The 24,375-nt window shown below is 34.3% G+C and overlaps 1 protein-coding gene across 3 annotated transcripts in view; it reads left to right on the forward strand.

Moving 5' to 3' along the window:
* The first annotated feature begins 4,606 nt into the window (after positions 1 to 4,606).
* The window catches only part of Ect2 (epithelial cell transforming 2), a 57,419-nt gene continuing 37,650 nt past the window's right edge, over positions 4,607 to 24,375 (forward strand). Inside the window, exons 1-13 of one of the 3 annotated variants that reach the window (XM_063227179.1) lie at positions 4,607 to 4,743; positions 8,006 to 8,157; positions 8,771 to 8,850; positions 8,949 to 9,041; positions 10,964 to 11,146; positions 11,492 to 11,581; positions 12,491 to 12,598; positions 13,846 to 13,919; positions 14,666 to 14,796; positions 14,940 to 15,055; positions 15,155 to 15,217; positions 16,412 to 16,634; positions 19,391 to 19,527. In XM_063227179.1, the coding sequence (XP_063083249.1) occupies positions 4,634 to 4,743; positions 8,006 to 8,157; positions 8,771 to 8,850; positions 8,949 to 9,041; positions 10,964 to 11,146; positions 11,492 to 11,581; positions 12,491 to 12,598; positions 13,846 to 13,919; positions 14,666 to 14,796; positions 14,940 to 15,055; positions 15,155 to 15,217; positions 16,412 to 16,634; positions 19,391 to 19,527 (1,560 nt within the window). In that variant the 5' untranslated portion in view covers positions 4,607 to 4,633. Of the gene's footprint in view, positions 4,772 to 8,005; positions 8,158 to 8,770; positions 8,851 to 8,948; positions 9,042 to 10,963; positions 11,147 to 11,491; positions 11,582 to 12,490; positions 12,599 to 13,845; positions 13,920 to 14,665; positions 14,797 to 14,939; positions 15,056 to 15,154; positions 15,218 to 16,411; positions 16,635 to 19,390; positions 19,528 to 24,375 lie in introns of all 3 variants that reach the window. The other 2 variants (XM_063227181.1, XM_063227180.1) reach the window with 2 other exon arrangements.

Raw genomic sequence — 24,375 nt, forward strand, 5'->3', positions numbered from 1 at the left:
CTTTCTTCTTCCTCGTAGATATTTATTGAGTGCACATATATTAAGTAGTAGGGTACAATGATGAAAAGGATATAGTCCTGTCCCCTGTCCTTGAGTATATCATATTTTAAGAGAGGGGACAGCCATGTCAGCCAATATGTACAATGTGACAAGAGCCATAGAGAGGTATAAACAGCATGCTGTGTGCATACAACAGAAGGAGCAGTTAACTCTCCATGGGAAGATTTCACTGAGGTGATGTTTGAGGAAACTGGGTGAATCAAAGATAACTCAGAGCTCCACCTGGGAATCTAAATGAATAGGGATTCTATCAGTTAAGAGAGTAAACTGGGCGTGGTGGCCCAAGCCTGTAATCCCAGCTATTTAGGAGGTGGGGGCAGGAAGATCTCAAATTCAAGACAAATTTAGGTAAGGCTTAGTAAAACCTTGTCCTAGAATAAAATTTTAAAAAGGGTGGAGATGTTGTGCAAAGGAAGCACACTTGTGAGGCCATGGGTTCAATTCCCAGTGCTATTAAGAAAGAAAGGAAGGAGGGAAGAAACGGGAGAGAGATGTGAAGAGTTGGAGGAAAAAGCAGTTTGCTTCAGGATATGTAAAGTTTGATATGATTGTAGGTCACAGGTCTAGAGATATTCATTAAATCTCTGACTTTATATAGTGTCTTAAAATAGTACTTGGCAAGAAAGAGAAATTTGGAATCATTGGCATTTAGTTTAAGTCTCTGGGAATGAATGGGTTACCTGTAGCAAGTGTTGCCTGAGAACAATGCTTAGGGGGACGGTAGTATTTAAGCAAAAGAAACTGAAAAGTTCAGAGGCAGGAAGAAAAGTAAATCATTGAAAGTGCTGGTCTTTTGAGTAGCTGAATTAAATGACCATAGGTCAGAAAGAGAAGGATGGATGTTGTTATGGATTAAAAACTGGTGGTCAATTTAACCAGCTGAATTAAATCAGCGTGGTGCTAAATGTAGATGACCCATCTGAGGAAAGTAGCTGGCATAAAAGGAGAATGGCAAAGAATGTGGTGGTGTGGGTTCTCCTAAGTGTTGCTGTTTGGAGCAGTTGGTTCTCCTGGAGGAGCTTATCCTGCTGTTTCCCCAGTATACATTTGACTATTGTCATCGAAGGAGCTCCAGAGCTTGTAGCTGAGAATGATTGTGGTTCACTTTGGAGGTGCTCTGGTCCTTACACTGAGCATTGGGTTAGGGTTAGATGTGTGCTGTTTAATCTCCAGGAGAACTTGTCTCGCTGGCTTCCTGATAAATACACCACTGTTCTCACTGTCAGAGGAGCTTGGGACCTCATTGTCACTGAGGATCGTTGTGGTGCTTTTTAGGGTATCTTTGCTTCTTATTTTGAGTGTTGCTTCTTGGCTCCAGTGCAGAACCCTCAATCTACTGGCACAGCTGCATCCTGTCACTGGCCTAAACTTTCTAGCTTCCACCACTGATCTTTGGGTCTTCCCAGTACAGATCTGTAAAACAGACTTGCATGAGTCATTGTCCTGGGCTCTAGACCTCCAGCTGGCTGGACTTGTGGGAGGTATTGATTGTCAAGGGCTCTGGGTCTTCAACTGGACTCGTGCAGTACATTACTGTGGGATCCAGGCCCTCGACTAGAGGTTTTCTAGGTTTTTAGTGTTGTGTACAGATTTCCTGCACTTTCTATATTTAACTCTGATGATCATAAAATAATATTATAAATTCTGTGTCCTGTATGTATTTGTTCTTCTTACAACCCCTGACTGCAGTAGATGCTATCACTTGGGGAAAGTGAGGGCTAAATATCTTGACTATGGAAAACAGATTAAGAAGTAGGAAAATAATTTTTGTAATTGCAATACAATTTTTGAAGCTAAAATTTCAAAGCTTAAGGAATTTTAACTATATAACATTTAAGATATGGCCATATGAGAGGGTTGTTGAACTGAAGGTTTGGATTCAAAGAATTCAAAGATTTGCTACTCTGTTAAACAAACATTTATTGAACAGGTTTTTTTCCCAGATCTAATAATTAGTTATGGATGGCATCTCTGCAGGACTTTTTTGCTAACCATAAAAGCCATACTTGACTCCTTTGAAGGGATATGTGGCAGTTTGACTAGCAATAAATAAACAGGCAATGTTATTTACTCTCTCAGGTTTTCATTTACTTAACATTTGTTAGTTGCAAAACTGTCACTGTGCTTCCTGATGGTACAAAGATGACCACACAGTCTGATAAAGAAGATTAGAAGGTAAACAAATAAAATGAAAGAGAATGAAGAAAGGAAATGAACATATACTGACAGTTTACTAAATCCTTTATTTAATCCCTAAAGCAGCCCATAAGTAGTTATCATGAGCCCCATATTACAAATAAGACTGCAGGAAAGAGTTGAGAAAATTATGCAAGGTCACCTAATAAATGTTATATTCTGCTTAGAACTCCAAAATAATAAAGTGTATGAAGGAAGTATATGCATATAGATCTGCCTGCAGATTCAGTAAAAGCAAGGTAGAAAGAAGTATATGGATAATTGTCTGTATAAGATGATTACTTGCCACCAAACTGCTGCTAGCTGTAAATCATAATCCCTAATCTTTCAGTCTGCAGTTTCAGTCTGCTAGGGCTATGAAGACAAATGTGTTATCTTGCTCTTCAATAAGCACAGTGGTCTTCCAGTGTAGGTACCAAGTAAATATTTCTAGCAAGAATGAGCTAAATCCAAGTATATCCTTAATAATTGGGAGATTGGATGTTCTATAACAATCATTCATTTGCTATCTGTTAAGTATCCAGTAAGACACTATGCTGAGAATACATGTCTTCATGACACTTAAATCTAGTGAAGGAACTATATAGGAGTGAAAATTTATTCTATACATGGGGTTTTCACAGAATTTAAATAATTGCAAAACAATAATGAAAATAACTTAGTCTTATCGATTCAGGAGCTCTTGAGGTGCTATTGTGCTTCGGCATCAGCATGATGGCAATTTGTTGAATAATATTTTTACAGGGCATAGACAATAGAACAGAATGGTGTATTAATTTTGAACTCAACAACAAATTTCTGATATAAGCTTGCTTATATGCAGTTAGGCACTCATAAAAGCTCATGATATATAGATGTTAGGTGTGGCTGGACAGTAGCATAGATGGAGGAAGAAGAGAAGACTAGTTAAATGGTAAGTCAGCAGGAGCTTAGGAGTGCTTCCGTGTCATCATAAAGGATTTAAATGTTATGCTGAAAACTTCAAAAATGGATTTAAAACCTCGAAGCAGAAAGTTACTTAGTGCATGCTTTTTAAAAGCAGTCTGACAACAAATTTTCACTTGAAACCATGAGAAAAAAAGACCAGTGAGAACAGTATTGAATTGGAACACACATGACATGAAACAACTGTTTGAAATAAGATAGGAAAGATGAGTTGGAGAAGTAAAGAACAGGAAAAAATAGTAAGCCTTTGTGGCCAATTAAATACAGAAGATGGGGACACAATAAAAAATGTATAAAATACAATAATGTAGAATTATTTCATCCTTCTGAATGACTGGAAAAACTGAAGTATCATTAAAGAAACAGAAAATTTCCTAAATTCAGAAGACTTTAGTTCCCTCTTTCCTTTCCTTCCTCCAATGCCTGCTTTCATCCTGTTACTTCCTTATCCTTATTGAAGAACATAGAGAAAATATGACTGCTTCTTGCAGTGGTTTAATATATTTTAAGTGATAAGAATTTTTGGAATGCTGGACACACCCAAATTTGTGCAGGCACATTCCAAAGGGAAATTTTGATGGCTGTTTTTCTTTTCTTTTGTCCTAACTGTTATAACAGTATTATAATGAAGGGCAGACTATAAATACGGCAAGCAGGGAAACCAATACTTATTGAATGCCTCACTGATTTAATGGGTTATATTACAATGTTTTTTCAGGCACTCTAAAGTTACCTGACAAAATTAGAAAAAAACGGAAATTCCCACGACCTTGACCTTTTTGAGATATGAAGCATCCTGCTCCAAAGTACAAGTTTTCCCCTTGGAAAGTACGTTTTCCAAAGCACAAGTTTTCCTCTCGTTTTGATTTAAGGTTTTAGTAATGGATTCTCGTTTCTTCTTTTATTTAAATAAAAAAATCAGGTGGGAATCACCTGGTAGAAGTGTATTTTTCTTAAGAATGTGTAATGCATTCTACTAGAATGCTGAGGGCAGGGGAGCAGCAAGTAAAAAGTCAGCACCAGGACAGTCTCCTTGCATATTTTTAATTTGTTCAAATGCGAGCTTAAATTTTTAGAAAAATCCAACAAACAATAAGAATTTTTAAAAAGTAATCGCGATTTTTAGGAAAAAAAATTAGAGGTGATGGAGGGGAGAATACACATAAACCTTCTTTGAGAAATGGGATGTTTACTAAGTAAACAAATAGTAGTCAGGGAAACACCTGCTACTCCCAGAAGACCTAAATAGCCACCACCGCCGCCTCCTGGCCACATCCGGGCACCTTTCTATTAACTCTCTCATCCTTGCTGTTAGGTTTGTTTGAAACTTACGTACAACCAATCAATCGGAGCCTGCTGGGAAGCGGGCGTTGAGCGGTGACCAATCACCTGCCTTCTGGAGATTTCAACCTATGAGCAGGAGGCTAACATCATGCGCCAATCGGCATGGATCTTACAGATAGCGGCTCACTTTTTGAATTGGAGGTGGCCACCGCGGGCGAGAAATGGCGGCATTGGTGAGAGGAGTCGGCCCCTGAAGAGGTGGATCTCACAGAACTTTTTGAGAGGGGTGAGGACTGTATGGCGAGGGTGGGCGAGTGTCTCCGGAGCCGTGGGCTCCTGTATGTGCCCCGGGCACCGCAGGTTCCGAGCACGCTAGCGTCCTGTCCTGGGAACCCTTCACCCCACCCGGCGGCCGCCGGGGACGCGGAGGGGAGCCTGGAGCCCGAGATTGCCGGCCTCCGGCCGGGTGGTTGGAAAGCTTTTCCGGAGCAGCATCTGTGGGGAAGGAGGGAAGGAGGTGGGAAAGGGTCCAGGCCAGCGGCCGCAGCCCTGGGCGCTTATCTCCGGACTGGGTGGTTGCACTCGGGGATTTTTATTGGCTTCGTCTCTGCAGGAAGTTAAATTTTTAGGTTTCACATATAAAAGCTAAACCAACGCTCGCCCTCCTGCTTCCTGGCTACTGATGTATATGGTTTAGTGGTTAAAAGCGCAGCCTCTGGAATCAGTTTGGGCTTCGAATCACTTTCGCCATCCATAGACTATAACTGTACTTTGCTCTTAGGGTCGTTGCAAAGGCTAAGTACAAGTAAAATATCTAGGACTATGTATGCCACATTTTAACATTGAAATAAATGCTGTTAATCATGTTTGTGAATAACACCACCTCTTATATCAAGTATTGCATTTTGGTTCTTTGCTTTGGATCATGGTTGCTAGAAGGAACTTGAGTAAAAGGTAACTTATTTTAAAACGAGTGTTTGTTCGAAAGAATCTATCGGTAATAGTACATTTTAATAAGCTCCTTGATGTTGTTCAGAGTTGAGAAACAAGCTGTATAGATTTTTGAGCACTGACTCTTTATCTGTAAAGTATATTTTGGTTCCCGGAATCCAGCCCAAGCCTTTGGGCATACTAGGCAAATCTAGTGCTCTGCCACTGAGCCACACCTCCATCCCCCACTGTGTTTATTTACAAACTTTTGGAACACAAGAATGTGAAAACCAGTGATTATGGTATTGTAATCGGATTTTTAAATGTTAATTACAGCAACTGTTGACCTTGTTTGAAGTTAATCTCCTGTCTTAACTTCATCAAGTGGTATTTTTAAATGAAAACTTCCCTTCAATCCTTAGGGCAGATTAATTCTTCTGCCTTTCTCTTTCTTCTTTGCTGGAGATTGAGTCCAGGACCTTCACACTAAGATAGCCCTTTTATAATTTCATCTATCAGTCTGTCTGTCTATTTTGAGACTGGGTCTCACCACATAGTTTAGGCTGGCCTTAAACTCACTGTTGGCCTTGAACTTGCAGCAGACCTCCTGCCTTAGCCCAAGGGGTTTTGGAGTTACAGGTGGGTGCTACCACACCAGGCTTTAATTTGTTTTTGAGACAGGATATCATGAAATCTCTGAGTTGCCCAGAGAGGGTTAGATTTCCACTTCAGCCTTCCAAGATGCTGGAGTAATCATGTGCACCACACCCTGCTTTCTCCCTTTTTAAATCAACATTCTTTAAGGAGACTTCGAATGGAATCTTGTATAGGACTTTTTCTTTTCACTGGATATGATTGAAGTGTAGAGGATTTAAATAACAGAAAAAGGACTAGATAGAATTTGTAGATTCTAGATAAAAATTTAAAAGAACTGGAGCATGCCTTTGGAGAAACTTAGAGCAGTGATTGACATGGTTGTATTTATGTTGTCAATATTTTATGAGAATGATTTTTTTTTGTTTTGCTTTTTCATGGTGCTGGGGATTGAACCAGGTTCTTGTTCAAGTTAGCAAGTTAATACTTGTCTTTTATTTTAAGACGTCATGTCTTTGGTTTTCATGACAATTGGATTTGAGTTGTCCTCTTGTCTGCCTCATCCATAAGGAAAGAAGCTTAATCTACTAAGCAGAGAGCTAAAAAAAAAAAAAAGAAAAAAAAAAAGTTGAGTTGACTTAAAGTGTATGGCCTCCAGCTATGCAGAAGGTTGTTCTTACTGTGTCTGTTTCAGGATACCTAGTAACAACACCCAGACATGATGCTAATGATACTGTACTGTTTTCCACAACATAAAAATTTAAACCGTTTCTTTGTTAAGAATCTCGAGCATATTTTATTAACCTGAAGAGCTAGGAAAAGGGAAAATGTGTTGGACATGTACCTCCAGATAAAGATGGGGTTTTCCCTTTATATTTGTTAAATATTTTAAAATTTTACCTCAAGATAACCTACATAAAAATCCCAAAATGAGCTGATGAAAACTTTACTTTATTCCCTGTTTGCCTAGCTTTTCTATTGTGTGTCCCAGAAGTCTAAAAAATAAAAAGGTTTGTCTTCCATATTCTTGAGTTATCCTGGGACTAATCAATGCATAATTGTTAAATCTTCGAAGAGAATTGTTTGTAATGATAAAGAAGCAGTTCATTTCCTTATGAGAGGTTCGGAGAAGCCTATAAAGAATGAGTGGAGTGATGGTTGAAGGAAGATATGCTGGATGGACAGATAACACTTATATGTAGGTAGTTGGGAAATACATTATGATTTATTTTTGAGAAATGCAGGAAACTCGTTACTGGAGGATAGATTGTGTGTGGACTGGATGGTGGGAGTTAAAAATGATGAGTCTGAATAGATACGTTGGAATTGAATTGTAAACTTGAAGGTGAATTTGGACCTGGTGTAGTTAGGAGTGCTTCTAGAATTAGTTACAAATGATATGGGCATATTTTTGTAGAGTACCGTATCCCTGAAAGCCATGTAGAGAATGATTTCTGAAGAAACTGATGATGAAGTTGTTTGGGATTGTATTAGACTACATGGCACTGTGACATTTGGCATAGAGAAGAAAGACCAGTTCCCAGAGATAACTGAGATGGGGTTGATAGGAATTTTGGAGAGGGAGAAAGAGGGAGCAAAAAGAGTAAGGATAGATCCCGTGTTTTACGCTAAGATTATTAGTGGTGGTAGGTATTATGGAGGTGTTATAAAAGAATATACAAGAAAAATAAGTTGGTTGAGGATAGAGTTGTGGTGGAAGGTAGAATAATATTTATGACTACCTTAGGTGTAGTATCTGGTAAAATTCTGTATATATGTTTGGTACATTTTTTACTTTTACTGTATACCAATGAGCCAAGTACTAATATCTTTATTTTACAGAAGAGGAAATTGAGGCTCAGAGAAGCAGACATTGTATAACTATTAAGAGACATGAATAACATTGTTTATAAACTCTGTATAAAAGTGAAGTGTAATTTTTTTGCCTAAAGATTATGTTTGCTTCAATATTTTTGTTCAAATTTTATCTTTTCAGTCAACATAGAGCACTACAAACAATGGCTGACAATAGTATATTAACATCCACTACTGGGATGACTAGCTTGGTAGACTCTTCCACTTGTGATACTAAAGTTACTGAAACTTCCAAGGAAAACCTGTTTCTTAGGTATACTTCGTATGCTGAAGGTAAATCTATTACCTGCTTTAAAACAGTGAATTGCTATTTTAATCATGAACTTACTGACTAGCAATTTTCTTATGATTTAACTGTAATAACACTTGTTAAGCTAGAGTATAGATGCTGAATAAATGACAGATTCCCTTCACACTTTGTAGATTTTCTGCTTATCATTTGGATTAATGCTTTCAAATTTCGAGAAGAATGAGGCACCTTAATGTTGAGGTTGCTATTTTTGTATATGAGGGAAATCTAGATGCAAAATTGTTAGGTTAGAATTTATTCATTCATGTCTAAGTCAATTCTTCCCTTACTACTTTATGAATGTGTCTTTTCTAAAGTATGCGCTGTTGAAGAGAAGGGCTCTGCAACGTAGTACTTCCTTTGGTTGGGAGGAATGCTACTGTTTATATACCTTGGTACAACATATTTTCTCAAGTAGTATATGGCCAAATATTTTTCTCATAAATTAGGGAGTAAGCTATTTTAATTTTAGAGAATGTTATGATCCTCCTCCAAGACAGAAGACATGCCAAGATGTAGCCAAACAGAGCATTAGGAATTCATGATTATGTTGTTAATAACCTAAGAAACATATTTAAATGTCTTAAATTTTAACAGAAGAAATGCCTCAGATTGAAACCAGAGTAGTAATGGTTCAAGAAGCTGGAAAACAAGAAGAACTTATAAAAGCCCTAAAGGTATGGAGTTTCGGTTTACAGTTCTAAAGTGAGTTTTATTCCATAAGTGTATAGTGTCCTAGCTTTTTTAATCTTATACTTAAGTCTCTTTTCCACAGACTATTAAAATAATGGAAGTCCCTGTTATAAAGATAAGAGAAAGTAGTCCTGGAAAACCGGATGAAAAATTAATAAAAAGTGTTATTAATATGGTAGGTCAAGTATTTCATTGCATGTGGCATGCCGCACTTCCCTGGATTGAATTATTTCACTTGTGGTGATTGGAATTAGTCATGAGGTGTATTTTTTTCACTCTGATAATTGACAAAGAAACTACAGAGTTTGCCAAAAACTGTATACATACTTCAGGGAAAGAAAAACTTGCATAAATATTTTAAATTCAAGACATTTATTAGTACAGCAAACTGCTGCTTAAGTAATCTTGGTTATTGAGATTGCTGCAAATGCATTTCCAGTTTCTTATCTAAAGGCCAATAGTATAAAGGGTTTTATGCAATGTGACATCCTTGAGAATCCCTATACAAGGATAACACCATGTATTTAAAAACAGCTGTACATTTTCTTTTCCCTCCTGAATTGTATGTGCACTTTTTGGTGGACTCTACATATTTTCTATTTAAAATTCAGGTGTTTTTGGAAACTCAAAACTGTAACATCTGTTTTAGATAATGCTAAATTCATAAGGACGTCATTATTAAATCACGTAGCATGTACAAAGATCTGATAATTTTAATTTTTTTTAGCTTCTTTTTCCTTAAGTTTATATTTAGTCTAAATTCTTGCTGTATTTTGAAATTATAAATCATAGCAATTGGTGATCATTAAAAAATTGGCCTTGGTATATCAGATATATCTCATTCTCTAATCCAGGTTTGCTAGGGAGTATGAGAATAAATACCACTACTGGCTACTGTAACGACAGAATTTTTTTTTTTCTTTTTTTTGTACCGGGGATCAAACTCACCACCATGCGCTTGCAAGGCAGGCTCTTACGCAGTTGAGCTAAATCCTCAGCCCCCAATGACAGAAATTTTAAATTCTCACAATTCTGGAGGTTAGACATCTACAATAAGGGTGTCAGCAGATTACAGTCTCTTGAGGCTTCTGTTAGCTTGACAGGTGGCCTCCTTTTCACATGGTCTTTTTTTCCTGCGTATGGTATTTGTGTGTGTCTGAATTTTTTCCTTTTGTTTTAAAATTATTTTTGGTATTAGAGATTGAATGTAGGTCCTGGAGCATGCCAATGAAAACCCTACTACTCAGTTACTTGCCTTTCCCAAAGTGTTTTAGAAGGACACCAGTCAGATTAGATTAGTCTCCTCATTTCCTGATGTAACCTTGCTTGTCTCTTTTAAGGCCTTATCTTCAGATATAGTCTCATTCTCAGATAGGTCTTTATCTTTCATTCTGGGTTAGGGATTCAACATAAGAGTGTTTGGGGTTCGCGATTCAGCCTATTACTCTATTACTCAGCTTTGCAAATTAAGTCCAATTATTTACCATTCAGAAATTTTTAAGTGGTTGTTTTTTTTTACACAGAATTACAGAGCTTCTTTAGTACTTCCTTTTTGTAGATGATAGTGTAAACTATGTCCCTTCAAGTAACTTTCCATTTTATATTCTGTGTTTGCCATGCTGCCACTGTCCGTATACTTCACATCTTTCTCTTTTCTACATATGTATTAAAATGATAATCTATGTTTGGAAGAGAGTTAATTTGTGAAGGAAGAATTGTGTGTATAGTTTCAAAATTTGTATACTTAAAAAATTTACCATTTTAATTTTGTGGAACTAAGTATGCATACTAGATGGTTTACAGTGACTACTAAATAATGTCACAAGTTTATAATGTAGTAACTGTCTATAATAGATTTTTTAAACTTAAGATTATAGTGTGGAATTATGTACATATAAAATACAGGTAATTAAAGATAGTTTTTTGTATATAATGGTTATTTTATAATTTAAAATTTAAATTTTCTCCAAATATAAAAATGTATTAAAAATATTAATAGAGAATTGATGTTTTTAGGGTTCATTTAGGGAATCATGAATTAATTTGTATGTTATATAAAATATTTTTTATTTCTAATAACCATATGAAAAAATCAAGGACATTAAAGTGCCCTGTGTAAAGATGGACTCAATGGAAGAATTTGAAAGTTTGGATTCTCCAGAATTTGAGAATGTATTCATAGTCACAGAGTTCCAGGATTCTCTCTTTAATGACTTACACAAGGGTGATTGTAGAATTATTGGACCACCGGTTGTATTAAACTGTGCACAAAAAGGAGAGGTAAGATATTTTTGCCTACTGGCAATATTTTACATGTCAGTTAATGTTGGGCAAATTTAATTTAGATGTAAATTATTATTATTGTTAATTTTTAGTTTAATCTGCCAGTTGTCAAGTTTGGTTAGGTTACCTATTTGAAATGTGAATTGATAATCATGGGTCTTTTTTTATTGGTAAACTTACAATCTAGATTTTTGCTATTTTTCGTTGCATATTAAAAAATGCCAATAAATCTTTGGATTCGGATAGCTGGCTGGCTAGAGGGTAAATATCATTAGCATGAGAAAGATGTCTTCTATATCTTACTAAAAATAAAACTCAACAGATTTAAAATTGTTCTTTTAGCCTTTGCCATTTTCATGTCGTCCATTGTATTGTACAAGTATGATGAATTTAGTCTTATGCTTTACTGGCTTCAGGAAAAAAGAAGAACTAGTAAGTATTCTATTTAAGGATTTTTTTTTTCCTAGCAAAATAAGTTTAAAATTGACTTTTTTCTTTTTGGTACCATGATTTTATTTAAAAAATTTTGGGAGAAGAAATACTATGACTATACATCACATTTTAAGTTTTGTGAACAAACAAATTCTTAAGAGCTTTGTAAAGAAATGAATGCTTTGTTTAGGAATGCTGGCTTGTGAATTAATAGAAAAATTTCATAACTATCTGATCTTATCTGTCTTGTTAAATATAGTATCAGCTATATTGTTTATTTGAAATGTTGTGTATACATTGCAAATTTCTGATTACAAGTCTAGTTTTAAGTTATTCTTACTGGCCTAGAGAAATCATAGAAGCTTTTTTTCTTGGGTTCAGAATATTTTGTATATTGAAGTTATTAAGTTACTATAATTTTGTAAAAAGACTGTTGATATGGTATAACCTGATGTTTGAAAATAAGCTAGGCTGGGCATGGCGGCACACACCTGTAATCTCAGCACTCAGTGGGGTTGAGGCACAATTGCTATGAGCTTGAGGTTACCCTGGGCTACAAAGTGAGATGGAGGACAGTCAGAACTGCGTAGCAAAACCCTGTCTCAATAAAAACACATACACAAAAGCCTCTATTTAGTCAGGATGGTATTTTAAAAAGCGTAGTATATTTACACAATATGCAAACTTGTTGTTTAACCTAGCTTTGTGTAATCTGTGTTAAGTTCATCTGTTATAATTTTATTTATGGCATTAGGCAATTTAATCTTTTAGACCTTTGATATAAAATTTAATAGCTTCATAAAAATCTTTATGAATATTACAAATGAAAATAAAAATGCTAAATGAGTTGTATTTAATTGCTTAAAATATTTAACCATAAAGTCAATGTTGCTTAATTTTTCTTTCGAGGTCAGATTGGTGACATTGGTCCATCATATGGGTGGAGTTATCCGAAAAGATTTTAATTCAAAAGTTACACATTTGGTGGCAAATTGTACACAAGGAGAAAAATTCAGGGTATGTAAATATAGTATTTTTATATATTTTAATATAGCGTTGTTTGGGGATCTTTTGATAATAGCACTTTTCTGAATCCATTTTTCCTGCAATTTATTGAGATCAGAAGCTCAAATTTTGCTGAGTAAACTTAGTAAGGTTTTAAACAGGAGTGTGATTCCTTAGTATTTAAGAAAGCAATAGAACTTGAATTAGGTACTAAAAGATGATTAGAATTTTGAGGGTTAGTAGGTAGGTAACGTTGTAACCAGATGAACAATATTGGCAAAGATTACTGTGATCACTGGTAATAAAGTGGTCAAATATGGTGAGAGCAGATATTTTGCTCTAAGTGGTTTTTATAAGAAGTTTTTTTTTTTTTTTAATAAACTGGTTGTGTGATTTAATTGTGAAAATTATAAGCACAGGGAAAAGCACTTTTTTTTTTTTTTTTTTTTTATCGGTACTGGGGATCGAACTCAAGACCATGTGCTTGCAAGTCAGGCATTTATGCCTGCTGAGCTAATTCTCCAGCCCCCAAGGGAAAGCACTTTTATGAGGATTGAAATACTAGTTTAAAATTGTAGTTGAATGTCTTAGCAAGATTCTGACTTAAAATTTATTCTTACATTCTCTATGTACATTTGTATTTAAGATAATCTTAAAATAACTCTAAACTTTTAAAATCATGTGTATGATTTCAGTGGCTTAATCAGATATTTTCTTTTGTAGAAGAACCTATCTTTGTCAGTACTTACATGACAGTAAACATGACATAGAAATCTAAGAAGAATTTAAGAGATCTATCTATTTATTGAGTATGACTATTAGTGGTATTGGGGATTGTAATCAGGGATTGCTGAACTGAATTCTGTCTTTATTTACTTTGAGATGGGGTCTCACTAGGTTGCCTAGTCTGGTTTTTAACTTATGATCCTTCTCTCTCATGTTCCCAGGTAGCTTGGATTACAGGAGTGTGCCACCATACTCAGCAAGATAGACTATATTTACTTAAACTAAAATACAGAAAGAGTTTGGACACTATGGGAGTTATTTTAAAGTTATTTTAACTTGTATGATTGAGAAACAGTTATTTATTTATTTATTGTCTTTTCGAATGTCTTTTTTGTATGTGTGTGTGCCAGGGATTGAACTCGGGATCTTGTGCTTGCCGAACAGGTGTTTACATTGCTGAGCCATACCCCTAACCAAATTTTTCTTTGAATTTTAAGATGAAAATTCAGTGTAATTAATGTTATTATTTTTAGGTTGCGGTGAGTCTGGGTACTCCAATTATGAAGCCAGATTGGATTTATAAAGCGTGGGAAAGACGGAATGAACAGTAAGTGTTTAGGAATTCAATAGCTCATTTTGTGAACTCAGCATATGGTTTAAAGATAAATTCATGTGCCAAAAAACTAAATTCATAGATAGTATAGAAAAAAATGAATTCACTCTGTGGATAGTTTATGACCTAGGTTTTAAAAACAGAAAATTGAAAGTCATTTGTGGTATACTTTGGGTTTTACTTTGTGAAATAATTTTGATTGTCATTAATATTCTAAAATTACTACATAATAGCTTAACGCATGCATATTTGGGTTGTTTTATATTTTTCTTATTTTATATTTTTGTGGTTATATTTTAATTGCTGCTTGCAGTTCATTCTCTTATTTTGCTAAATCTTCCAGTCCCTTTATTTCTTACTCTGGCATTTCATCATTATGATCATGCAAGAGTGAAACTCCTAAAGTTTGTATGAATTTTTAAATACACAGCAGTCTTTTACATCTTCTTTTAAAGGTTGCCCATGATCACATTTTGTCAGAAGTTACTTCCAGGATGACTTGAGAACACATCAGTTTCTGATGGTGATTGTTTTCGATGGTGCATGTTCTACCACTGAGTTACATTCCTCATTCCCAATTTTTTTCTTTTAAATGGAAGTTTTTGTGACTTTTTCAGAACCAAATGTAAAATATATTCAAGAAATACATTTTAATATTTTGAGAATTACTCTGGATTTTTAAATTGATACTCGCTAATTGAATTTAAACTGGTTTTAGAATGGTATATTTCAATTTTTAGGGATTTCTGTGCAGCAGTTGATGATTTCAGAAATGAATTTAAAGTCCCTCCATTTCAAGATTGTATTTTAAGTTTCTTGGGATTTTCAGATGAAGAGAAAATCAGTATGGAAGAAATGACTGAAATGCAAGGTACAATTTAGTTTAAGTTTAAAATTATGTGTATTGTATTGCTTAGGGCAGTTTAGTCAATTCTAGTTGAACATACTTTTTCATGATTTAAGTTTTGAGATAAGTAGTCTGTCTTTTTTATGTTTCTGTGTGTTCCTCTTTAGGAGGTAACTATTTACCAGTTGGAGATGAAAGATGCACTCACCTTATAGTTGAAGAGAATACAGTAAAAGAACTTCCATTTGAACCTTCAAAGAAACTTTATGTTGTCAAGCAAGAGGCAAGTGATTCTAGAAAAACTTTTTTTAAAAAAGTTTACTAGGAGGTCTCTGATAGAGTAAATTTAAGTTCTTAATTAAAATATTTTTCTCTCATCCAGTGGTTCTGGGGAAGCATTCAAATGGATGCCCGTGCTGGAGAGACTATGTATTTGTATGAAAAGGTATGTTTTCTAGCACTTAAGTATTTGTTCTATGAATTTAATTGTATAAAAATAATACTTTTCCATGGAGAAGGTTTATAAAACACAGTATAATGAGTACTTATGTCATCTTTTATGATATATTTAGAAATTTCAAAATAAGCAATATCAACTGTTATCCTTAGTCCATATAGATTGAAGTGAAATAGTTTAATGTAATGGGTGTTATTTTAGTATAATATATGACATTCTGTGTTAATTTGTGATAATACCTTTATGAACAGTAACATCTCTGTCTTCAGAAACTTCAAACCTTTATGAAGAGATATAATTGCAAACCATTACTTCATAGCTGATGTGTGCTGCAGTTGAGTAATGTATTTATTCTCTCAGAACAGTACTGAAAAGGGCAGATAAATATTGAGCCAATGTAGTAGACTCACCAGGTAATGACATGTAAGTTAGAATAGGAGGTGGGAGGGAGAAGATATGAAAGCTTGAGAGTACATTAAAATAGCAAGTAGTTGAATATGACTAAAAAAAGACCAAGGAAAGGTTGATATAAAACTTGATAGGCAGAATCAAATTTTTAATGTTAAGAGTTTGAAGGGAAGAGATGTCATTAAAATAGTTATTTTATAGGCAAGGATAGTATAGGCAAGGAAAATTCAACTTTTATGCTTGATGTCAGTGAAGAGCAGTATTCAAATGGTAGAAAGCTTTAAAAGACATACTTTTGCTTGGAATTTAATAATTTTAAGTGAGATGTTAAAGATGAGATATGGATTTAATTTTTGATAAAATCTAAATAGAGACCATATTGTGCTTTCTTTAGATTTGTTCTCAATGTAAAGTTCTGAACATACAGTTTAAAAAATATGCTTTGTTTAGGGAGAGAGCTCTTAAAAATGAAGTGTTATTCAGCAAATATTTGCAAGTACTATGTCCAGGAACTGTGTTAAATACTTAGGAAAAGTAAACTGAATGTGAGTGATCTCTCCTCTCACAAAGTTTATAACCTAATGGAAATACTGGGCTAGACAATTAGAGTGGTCTCTTAACATTTTATGAAGCTTCTGAATTATCTAGTATAGTTCAGGGTTGTCAAAATATTATAGAAAATCCAATTTTTTTTTATCACATGCCTATTGTTTTATTTTTTTCTCAGTAAAGAACCATAGGTATCAAATTGAGCATTTGTCCTTTTGATTGCAGGCTAATACTCCTGAGCTTAAGAAATCAGTGTCGCTGCTTTCTCTACATACCCCAAATAGCAATCGCAAAAGACGTCGTTTAAAAGAGACACTTGCTCAACTTTCAAAAGAGACAGACTTGTCACCTTTTCCTCCCCGTAAGCGTCCATCAGCTGAGCATTCTCTTTCTATAGGATCACTCCTTGATATCTCCAATACACCAGAGTCTAGCATCAACTATGGAGGTAATTTACATTTTTTTAAAAAGTGATCTTTAAAATTTAGTAGAGTGGGATAAGTGTTAGAATATAGATAAACCCCTGCCACAGTGAATTTGAAAGGCTTTGCCTTTAACTACCTTTCTTTTAGTTGAGTAAAGATACATGAAAATGTTAAGCATAAAGAAAAAGAAAAAAAATAGAAGGCTGGGGATTTAGCTCAGTGGTATAAGCACCTGCCTTGCAAGCAGGCGGTCGTGAGTTCGATCCCCGGTACCGATTAAAAAAAAAAAAAAAAAAAGTGTTAAGCATAATAATGCTTCTGTTTGATTGTTCACTTATATGCTAAGTGCTCTGTGTATTTTGTGTATTATAATAACTTTTATCATCCCTATGTTATGTGACTGAGATACAAAGAAATACTTACTTATGCTTGTCCTTGCTTGGCGTTGGAATTGAACTCATAATCTTTGTACATGCTAAAAGCAAATGCTTTATCACTGAGCTACATCTTTAGCCTCAAAAGCAGGTTTTTAAAACTAGCTAAACAAAATCATAAGAGTTTTTTTTTTTTTAACATGAACTATGGAACAAATATTAAGATGAGTTTTTGTTAAATTAATATAGGAATGTTCCTACGGTTACTTCTTCTTCTCGTCAGTATTTTTCTTTTTAGTCTACAGACAAAAATATATTTTACAGCGTTAAGAAATAAAAAACCCAAATCTTCTTGTTCTTCTATCTCTACTTATTGTCTAGTTTTCTCTTCCTTTTCACATCAGGAATGCTTCAGAGATTACCTGGATTCACGAACTCATTTCTTGTTTATCATTATCTTTTCCAGTCCTTTCAGTTGAGCTGATGTCCTGCTGCATAAAATTACTGTTGAGATAGTTTTTAATGCAATCGATAGCATTCAGTTTATGAACAGCATCTCCTTGATAGACCCATTTTTTTTCCTTTTTGGCTTTTGTGATATCATGTACTTCTTATCCTCATTTGCTAGTTCTTCTCTCCAACTCTGAATCTAAAGGTTTTATATTCCTGTCAAGTCATTGTTTATTTTCCCTAAATGATCTTGTTTAATTGGCTTAAATACCAAATTTGTCTTTTTTCCTTTCTAAATGCCTGCATGATACCTTCTTAAAACACGTCTGATAAACACTTTAAATATATTCAAACTTTTGAGTCTACTACTTAGTTCTTCTTTTCCTTTGTCATCCTTCCTTTATATCAATTTTTCGGTAAAAAGTCTCGATTTCTCCAGCTTCATTTTTGTCTTTTCTATATCGTGCCACTCTTCTGCTTTAAAGTCACTCCCTGGCTTTGCATTACTGTAGCTTTTAAGTTCCTTTGTAATTCTGCCCTCACTGGTGTTAATACAAAGTCATAATGTATCACACTCTAGTAATACTCTGTCACCGTAAGTCATACTACCTTTCTTACTCTTCAAATACTTGTGGAATACCAGCATCTCAAGACCTTTGTGTGTGCTTTGTCTGCCTCAAAGATGATTTGCTAGGTTCCTTAAGATCTGGTTCTGTTCTATCATTTCTTTCTACCATTGCCTCACCTGTTGTTTATTTTAAGTAGTAATTAACACTGTTAGAAATTATGTACTTTAAAAATACTTCATTTGATTTGCTTCAAAGGAGGTGAGCTATAAGAGAACAAGTACCTTCACTTGTTTTCCTATTCTTTATTCTCAGACTCTAGTACAGAGTTGGTATTGATTAAATCTTCATGAAAGGAATTGAAAGTATATTTAGTCCAGAGAACTGAGGTGAATTTGAGAATATAAAGAAGACTGAGTATATGGACTCTTGCAAACAGATTAAGTTTTTAAGGCATATTGGATAGGTCAGTTTGTTTGGAGTATTGAAGAGTAATAGTTACATTAGAAAAACCTAATTTAAGATCTAATTGGGACCTCTATAACTTAGAAATCAGACTAGCATGACAGAACTGTATATTATCAACAAAGAACTTTAGAAACCTTTAAGTAGTAGAGTGGATAATTTGTAATGGTTTAAAGAATAGTTGGGGGAGGCAGTTTGGAGAGAGCCAGACCATGAAATATCTACTGTAGTGGCCTGTGGTGTGAGATAATAAGGCACTGAGTGAAGACAAGTGGTTGGAAAGAAAAGTAACAAGCGGTAGGAAAATACGAATTGACTAGAATGATAGTAAGAGAAGGTGAAGCATTGACTTAAGTGAAACATTGCCTTAATATAAATGGGACGATTATATTTTGGAAGAAGATAGTGAAGTTTTAAAGAAAGCCAGTTTACATTAAGAATTGTCCTATAGTTATTTGGAAAAATTGGACCATGTGCTTGGAAGGGAGAGATGATTAGATAAATATGGATATAAGAGTTTACTGGACCTGGCACAGCATAATAAAACTGATCATAGATGACTAAAATGTGAGTATGCAAATTAATTGTTTCACTATGGTTTAATGTCCTTTTTAGTAAGGTAAAAGACATTTTTTGGCGTGGGATGTAATTCAGTAGCATATATTGTTTTCTTTCTAGTCTCCTATAAAATAGAGAATAACTGCTTGTTTTTCTTTATATCAAATGACCTTGACATGTTTGAAGTATATAAGCCATTTATTGGTAAAATGTCTTAATCAGTTTGACATCAATGGTACTTTTTTCTGGTCTATGTGAAATTTAACTTCAATGAAGTGGTATAACAGCAGGTTCTCTATTTCCCTACCTGTGTAGTATTTAGTATTTAGATCTGACTTCCATTAAATCTTTCTTTTTGCCTTTCAGAAACTCCAGCATCTTGTAGTAAGTCTTCTAAAAACTCTACCCCAGTTCCTGCAAAGCAGTCTGCCAGGTGGCAAGTTGCAAAAGAGCTTTATCAGACTGAAAGTAATTACGTAAATATATTGGCAACAATTATTCAAGTAAGTATAAATTAGGTTGTAAAGTGTTTTTTTTTAATACAAAATCTAGAAGATTTTTTTTCCATTTTGTTCTTATTATTCTTATTTTTGTATCTTTGTGGATTTTCTTTTGAAGATACTATTTCCAAAGAATATGTATATGGATACAATTCGAACATAAAATGTCCAAATGAAAATGAAATTAAAAATGAAAATGTGGTAAAAATTGCTGTTGAGGGACTGTCAACTATAATAGTACCTGTTACTTATCTAGAAATGGCACCATTTTTATTAATGAATTTATAGACAGAAGATTGTTGATAGGTGGTCTTAGGCCTGTGAACTGATGCATTTCCATAATCTTAGCAACTTGGAAAACTGAGGCAGGAAAATCCCACAGTGGAGGCCAATCTGCGGAAATTAGCAAGGGTCTGTCTCAAAGTAAAAAAGAAAATAAAAAGAACTGGTATTGTAGCTCAGTGGTAGAGTACTTGCCTGGTGTGTGTAAGGCCCTGGTATCACCCATCCCAAGTTTGATTCAGAACTTCATAGGTATCAACCTAAAACAGATTCTCCAAAGAATAATATTTGAGACTCGCAAAGCACTACAATAAGAATATGTGTGCTATAGCAAACTGTAGATACATTGAAAGAAGTTGCAGCAAGGGAAAGCTTTTAAAATATGCGGAGATTACCTCAGATGATTTGAAATAATCCTTAGTTTCAGTTTTTATGAGTGGTGTCACCATGAGGTTGAACTGGCAGTTGCTAGGCACATGTTCTTGCAGAAGAATTTGTGGTGGCTTCTGTAATTTGTGGTTTTGACAGTCTTTGTGTTGGCTTCTATTGTGTAGTTTTGTCTAAGAGCCTTGCCTTTAAAAAAATCCTAGCTTTATTTACTTTTCTTTGGTTAGGATTGACACAAGTCACCCCATTTTGATTTTGACTTTTCCCATTGCCTCACAAAATACTGCGTTTATATTTGGACATGGTAGAAAGTTTCTCTGAAAGTGTGTGTTTCAAAGTCATTGCTTTAATACTGTGTGCATTTGAAAAGTCACCTAAACAATAGCAAACATACTGTCAGTAATTTTTTCAGTAATCATTTCATGTGACATGCAATGTGCAGTGGTTAGTTGCACATGGGAACTCATTGCTTACCAATATTAAACTGGTCTGTGAAGTTATTTCTGAAATAAAACACAATTATAATGAATCCGAATAGGTGAGATTAAAGAAGTATTAAGGAATAAACTGAAATTCAAAGTTCTAAAAGATACAATAATGGGATATTATTTTGGCAGCTATAGAAAGGATAAATTTGTTTTAGGGAATGAAGGAGGTATATTAACATACTTTCAAGACAAATATAAAATGAAAAATAATTACTTGCTCAGCTTTTAGAACTCATGCTTAATATGCCAAGATCCTAGAACTCATGCTTAATATGCCAAGATCCATGGAAACTAGTATATATGGATGCCTGGTTAATAGTAACAATTCTTTTATGAAGTTCCTTAGTATTTATAGTGTTTTTAAAAAACTTATTCAACCCATCCTATTCTTTGTTTTATTATTGATACTCATTTTACCTCTGTGGACAAGGGTGTTGAAAAAAATGCAGTGAATCTTTACATTTTTAAATATGCACTTAACAGTACAAGACAAATTGCAGTTAATCTTCCCTCAAAATACTCTTGCTTTCAACATGCATCCCATGATTCTTGCCACTCTGAAGCAGTTCTGGAGTCCTTATTTGTGAGTATCTTTATGAAGATTGCTAACTAACCAGTACAGTGGATGCTGCTGCCAAGTGCCATCCAGTGGGATGACCAATTTGTAAACACATTAGCATGTCCTCATCTATCTTATTTCATTGGCTCTAACTCTTCTTCAAAGTCAAAATGACCATGAAAGATAAACATTTTCAATGATTGAGGTCATTGAAGCAGCCACGACAACCAGGGCAACTAAAGACATGGAGAACATCCAGAAGCACTTCAAAATGTGGCAAGAATAATGGAATGTGTTTCAAGTGAGGGGAAATATTTGGGGAGATTAATGGTGGAGTGTCTTTTTCTTTAATAAATTTTTTGCCTTTTTTTTTTTTTTTTTTTTTGGTACTGGGGATCGTACTCAAGACTGTGCTCTTGCAAGGCAGGTGCATATGCTGCTGAACTAAATCCCCAGCCCATCTGTAATAAATTTTTAAACTTTTGATATTTTATATGTTTTGATCATACTTGTATGTTAAGAGCCCAGTAATACATTATTTTTACTTTTAGTAGTCAGTTGACTTTTAAAATTTTACTTTTAAATCCACTTTAAAATAGGCAAAAAATCTTGAATAGTTATTTTTACTAGTTGAAGATTATTTTTTTCAATTGTGCTGTACAGTTTTATCAAATCTGGCACATGTAAAGATTTATGTAGCCACAATCAGAATATAGGACTTTTCTATCCCTGAAAAACTTCTTGGTGCTCTTCCTGTAAAAATAATGCTCTTTTCTCACTTATTCACTGGTAAAAACTGATTTATCTCTTTTCTTTTAGTATTTCACTATATCTGTCTTTTGAGAATGTCATATAAATGTAATCATGTCATATATAATTGTTGAGACTGGCCCTTTAGCTGTGTGTATCAACAGTATAATCTTTTTTATTGCTTAATAGTACAATATTCCATCGTATGGATATACCTTATTTCTTAACTCATTAAAGAACATCAGAGTTGTTTCTTGTATTTGGTGGTTGTTTATGAATGAAGCTATTATCAACATTTATATACAGGTTTTATGTGAACTTAAATTTTTTTTCTCTTGGGTAAATGCCATGAGAGCTGGTATTGCTGGATCATGTGGAAAGTAATGTTCAACTTGATAGAAAACAGCCAAAAGTTTTTTCAAAGGTGCTATATGGTTTTGCATTTCTGTCAGCAATATATGAAAGTTCTAATTGCTTACATCCTCACCAATTCTTAAAAATTTAAGTAATTTTTATTTTAGTCATTCTAATAAGCATTATAATGGTATCTCATGGTGGTATTATTTTTCATTTTCATATGTTTCATGAACATCTATTGTCTTAATTTGATACCTGTTGATTTCCTTTAGAAATAACTATTGAAGTTTATTGCCTGTTTTAAATTTGGATTATTTCCTTCCTGAGTTCTTTGAATTCTTTAGATATTTTAGATATTAGTTCTTCGTTGAATACAGATTTGCAAATATTTTGTCAGTTTTTTCATTTATAGATCATATACCTTTGATGTTTTATCTAAGAACTCAACCCCAGCCTAAATCATGGATAAATTTTCCTCCGAAAGTTTCATTGTTTTAGTTTTTACACTTGGTTCTATGATACATTTTCAGTTAATTTTTGTATATAGTGTTGTATATCGGTTGATGTTCACTTATAGATATGGGAAATAGTGGTTTTTTTTTAAGCTAGTAAAATACAATAGAACTGAGACAGTGTAGTGAAATTGGTACAAAACTTTACAGCAGGTTACTGGGATAACTGTTATAGGTACCACAGTGTATCTCATTATCTTCACAATAGTTCTTTTAATCACATATAGCAAAACAAAATGAAATACAGACTATTATAGAACTTATCAAAATAGAATATTGAATGGAGCAGTACCATTAATCAGAATAAAGCAAAACAATAGTAAAAATATTTGCCTTCAAAGAGACGGTAGAAGGAAATCCCCCTTATTTGCTATATTGCATATGGTCAGCCTCCTAAGAGATGCTCAGATCTCTGGTTCCCACTTGCTAATGGAGGCAGAGGAAGTGGGATGTTTGACTCTCAGCCCATGCACCAGGAGGCTCACTATTGCTTAGCAGGGAGGCAGGCTGGTTACTTAGTTTCCTAGCGCCCTAAGTTCCAACATGGTGCAGATCTCAGGAGTCACTGGTGGTTCTCCCCTTGGAAGGGGCCGCAGCCTGTCACACTATAGCCTCTTACCAGGGAGGTGAGCTGCTTTCTTGGTTTCCCAGCATCCTAAATTCCAACATGGTGCGGATCTCAGGAGTCACTGGTGGTTCTCCCCTTGGAGGGGCCGCAGCCTGTCACACTATAGCCTCTTACCAGGGAGGTGAGCTGCTTTCTTGGTTTCTCAGCATCCTAAATTCCAACATGGTGCGGATCTCAGGAGTTGCTGGTGGTTCAGGAAATAGTGTTTTGATATATATTGAAAGACTGTCCTTTCAGTGGATTGCTTTTGCAAAAAATTACCTGCCCACATTTGCATAGGTTTTTTTCTGCATTTTAATTACATTGTATTGATCTATATGTTTTTCTCCTTACTAATAGTATGCAATTTTGAATATTGTGGTTTTGTAGATAAAAAATTACTTTGCCTTTCCATGTAATATTTCAAGTTAGATTTTCTATACGTGCAAAAAATTCCAGAACTTTTGAGTCTTTTCAGTCCATGACTATATGTCTTTATTTAACTCTGATTTTTTTCATCTGCTTTCTCTGGTTTTCAGCATATGTACATGTTTTATTATACTTAAGTATTTTCTTTGTTATAAATGATACTGCTTTTTTTCATTTTCAATTTGTATAATTATTAGTATGTAGAAATGGATATATAACAATTTTAATAATTGTAACAATTTTAATGTTTTTTCTAAAACATGAATTTTTTTAACTTCTGAGATAATATTTCATTGATCTGTTTGCATATGTGTGTATTTTTTTACTTATACTCCTATGTACACAAGTATGTAAGTAAATGAATTGAAAATATTAGGAGAAAAAATATCTCAATTTTAGGGTATTTTCTGTTGTTTTTTTCTCTTCATTAACATCACTCCTTCAGCATTGTCTATATTTTAGCCTTTTTGTTTTTGTTTT

The sequence above is a fragment of the Cavia porcellus genome, unplaced genomic scaffold (genome assembly GCF_034190915.1).
Source record: "Cavia porcellus strain 051 isolate PalLab524CR breed Dunkin Hartley unplaced genomic scaffold, mCavPor4.1 scaffold_17, whole genome shotgun sequence".
Classification (NCBI taxonomy): domain Eukaryota; kingdom Metazoa; phylum Chordata; class Mammalia; order Rodentia; family Caviidae; genus Cavia; species Cavia porcellus.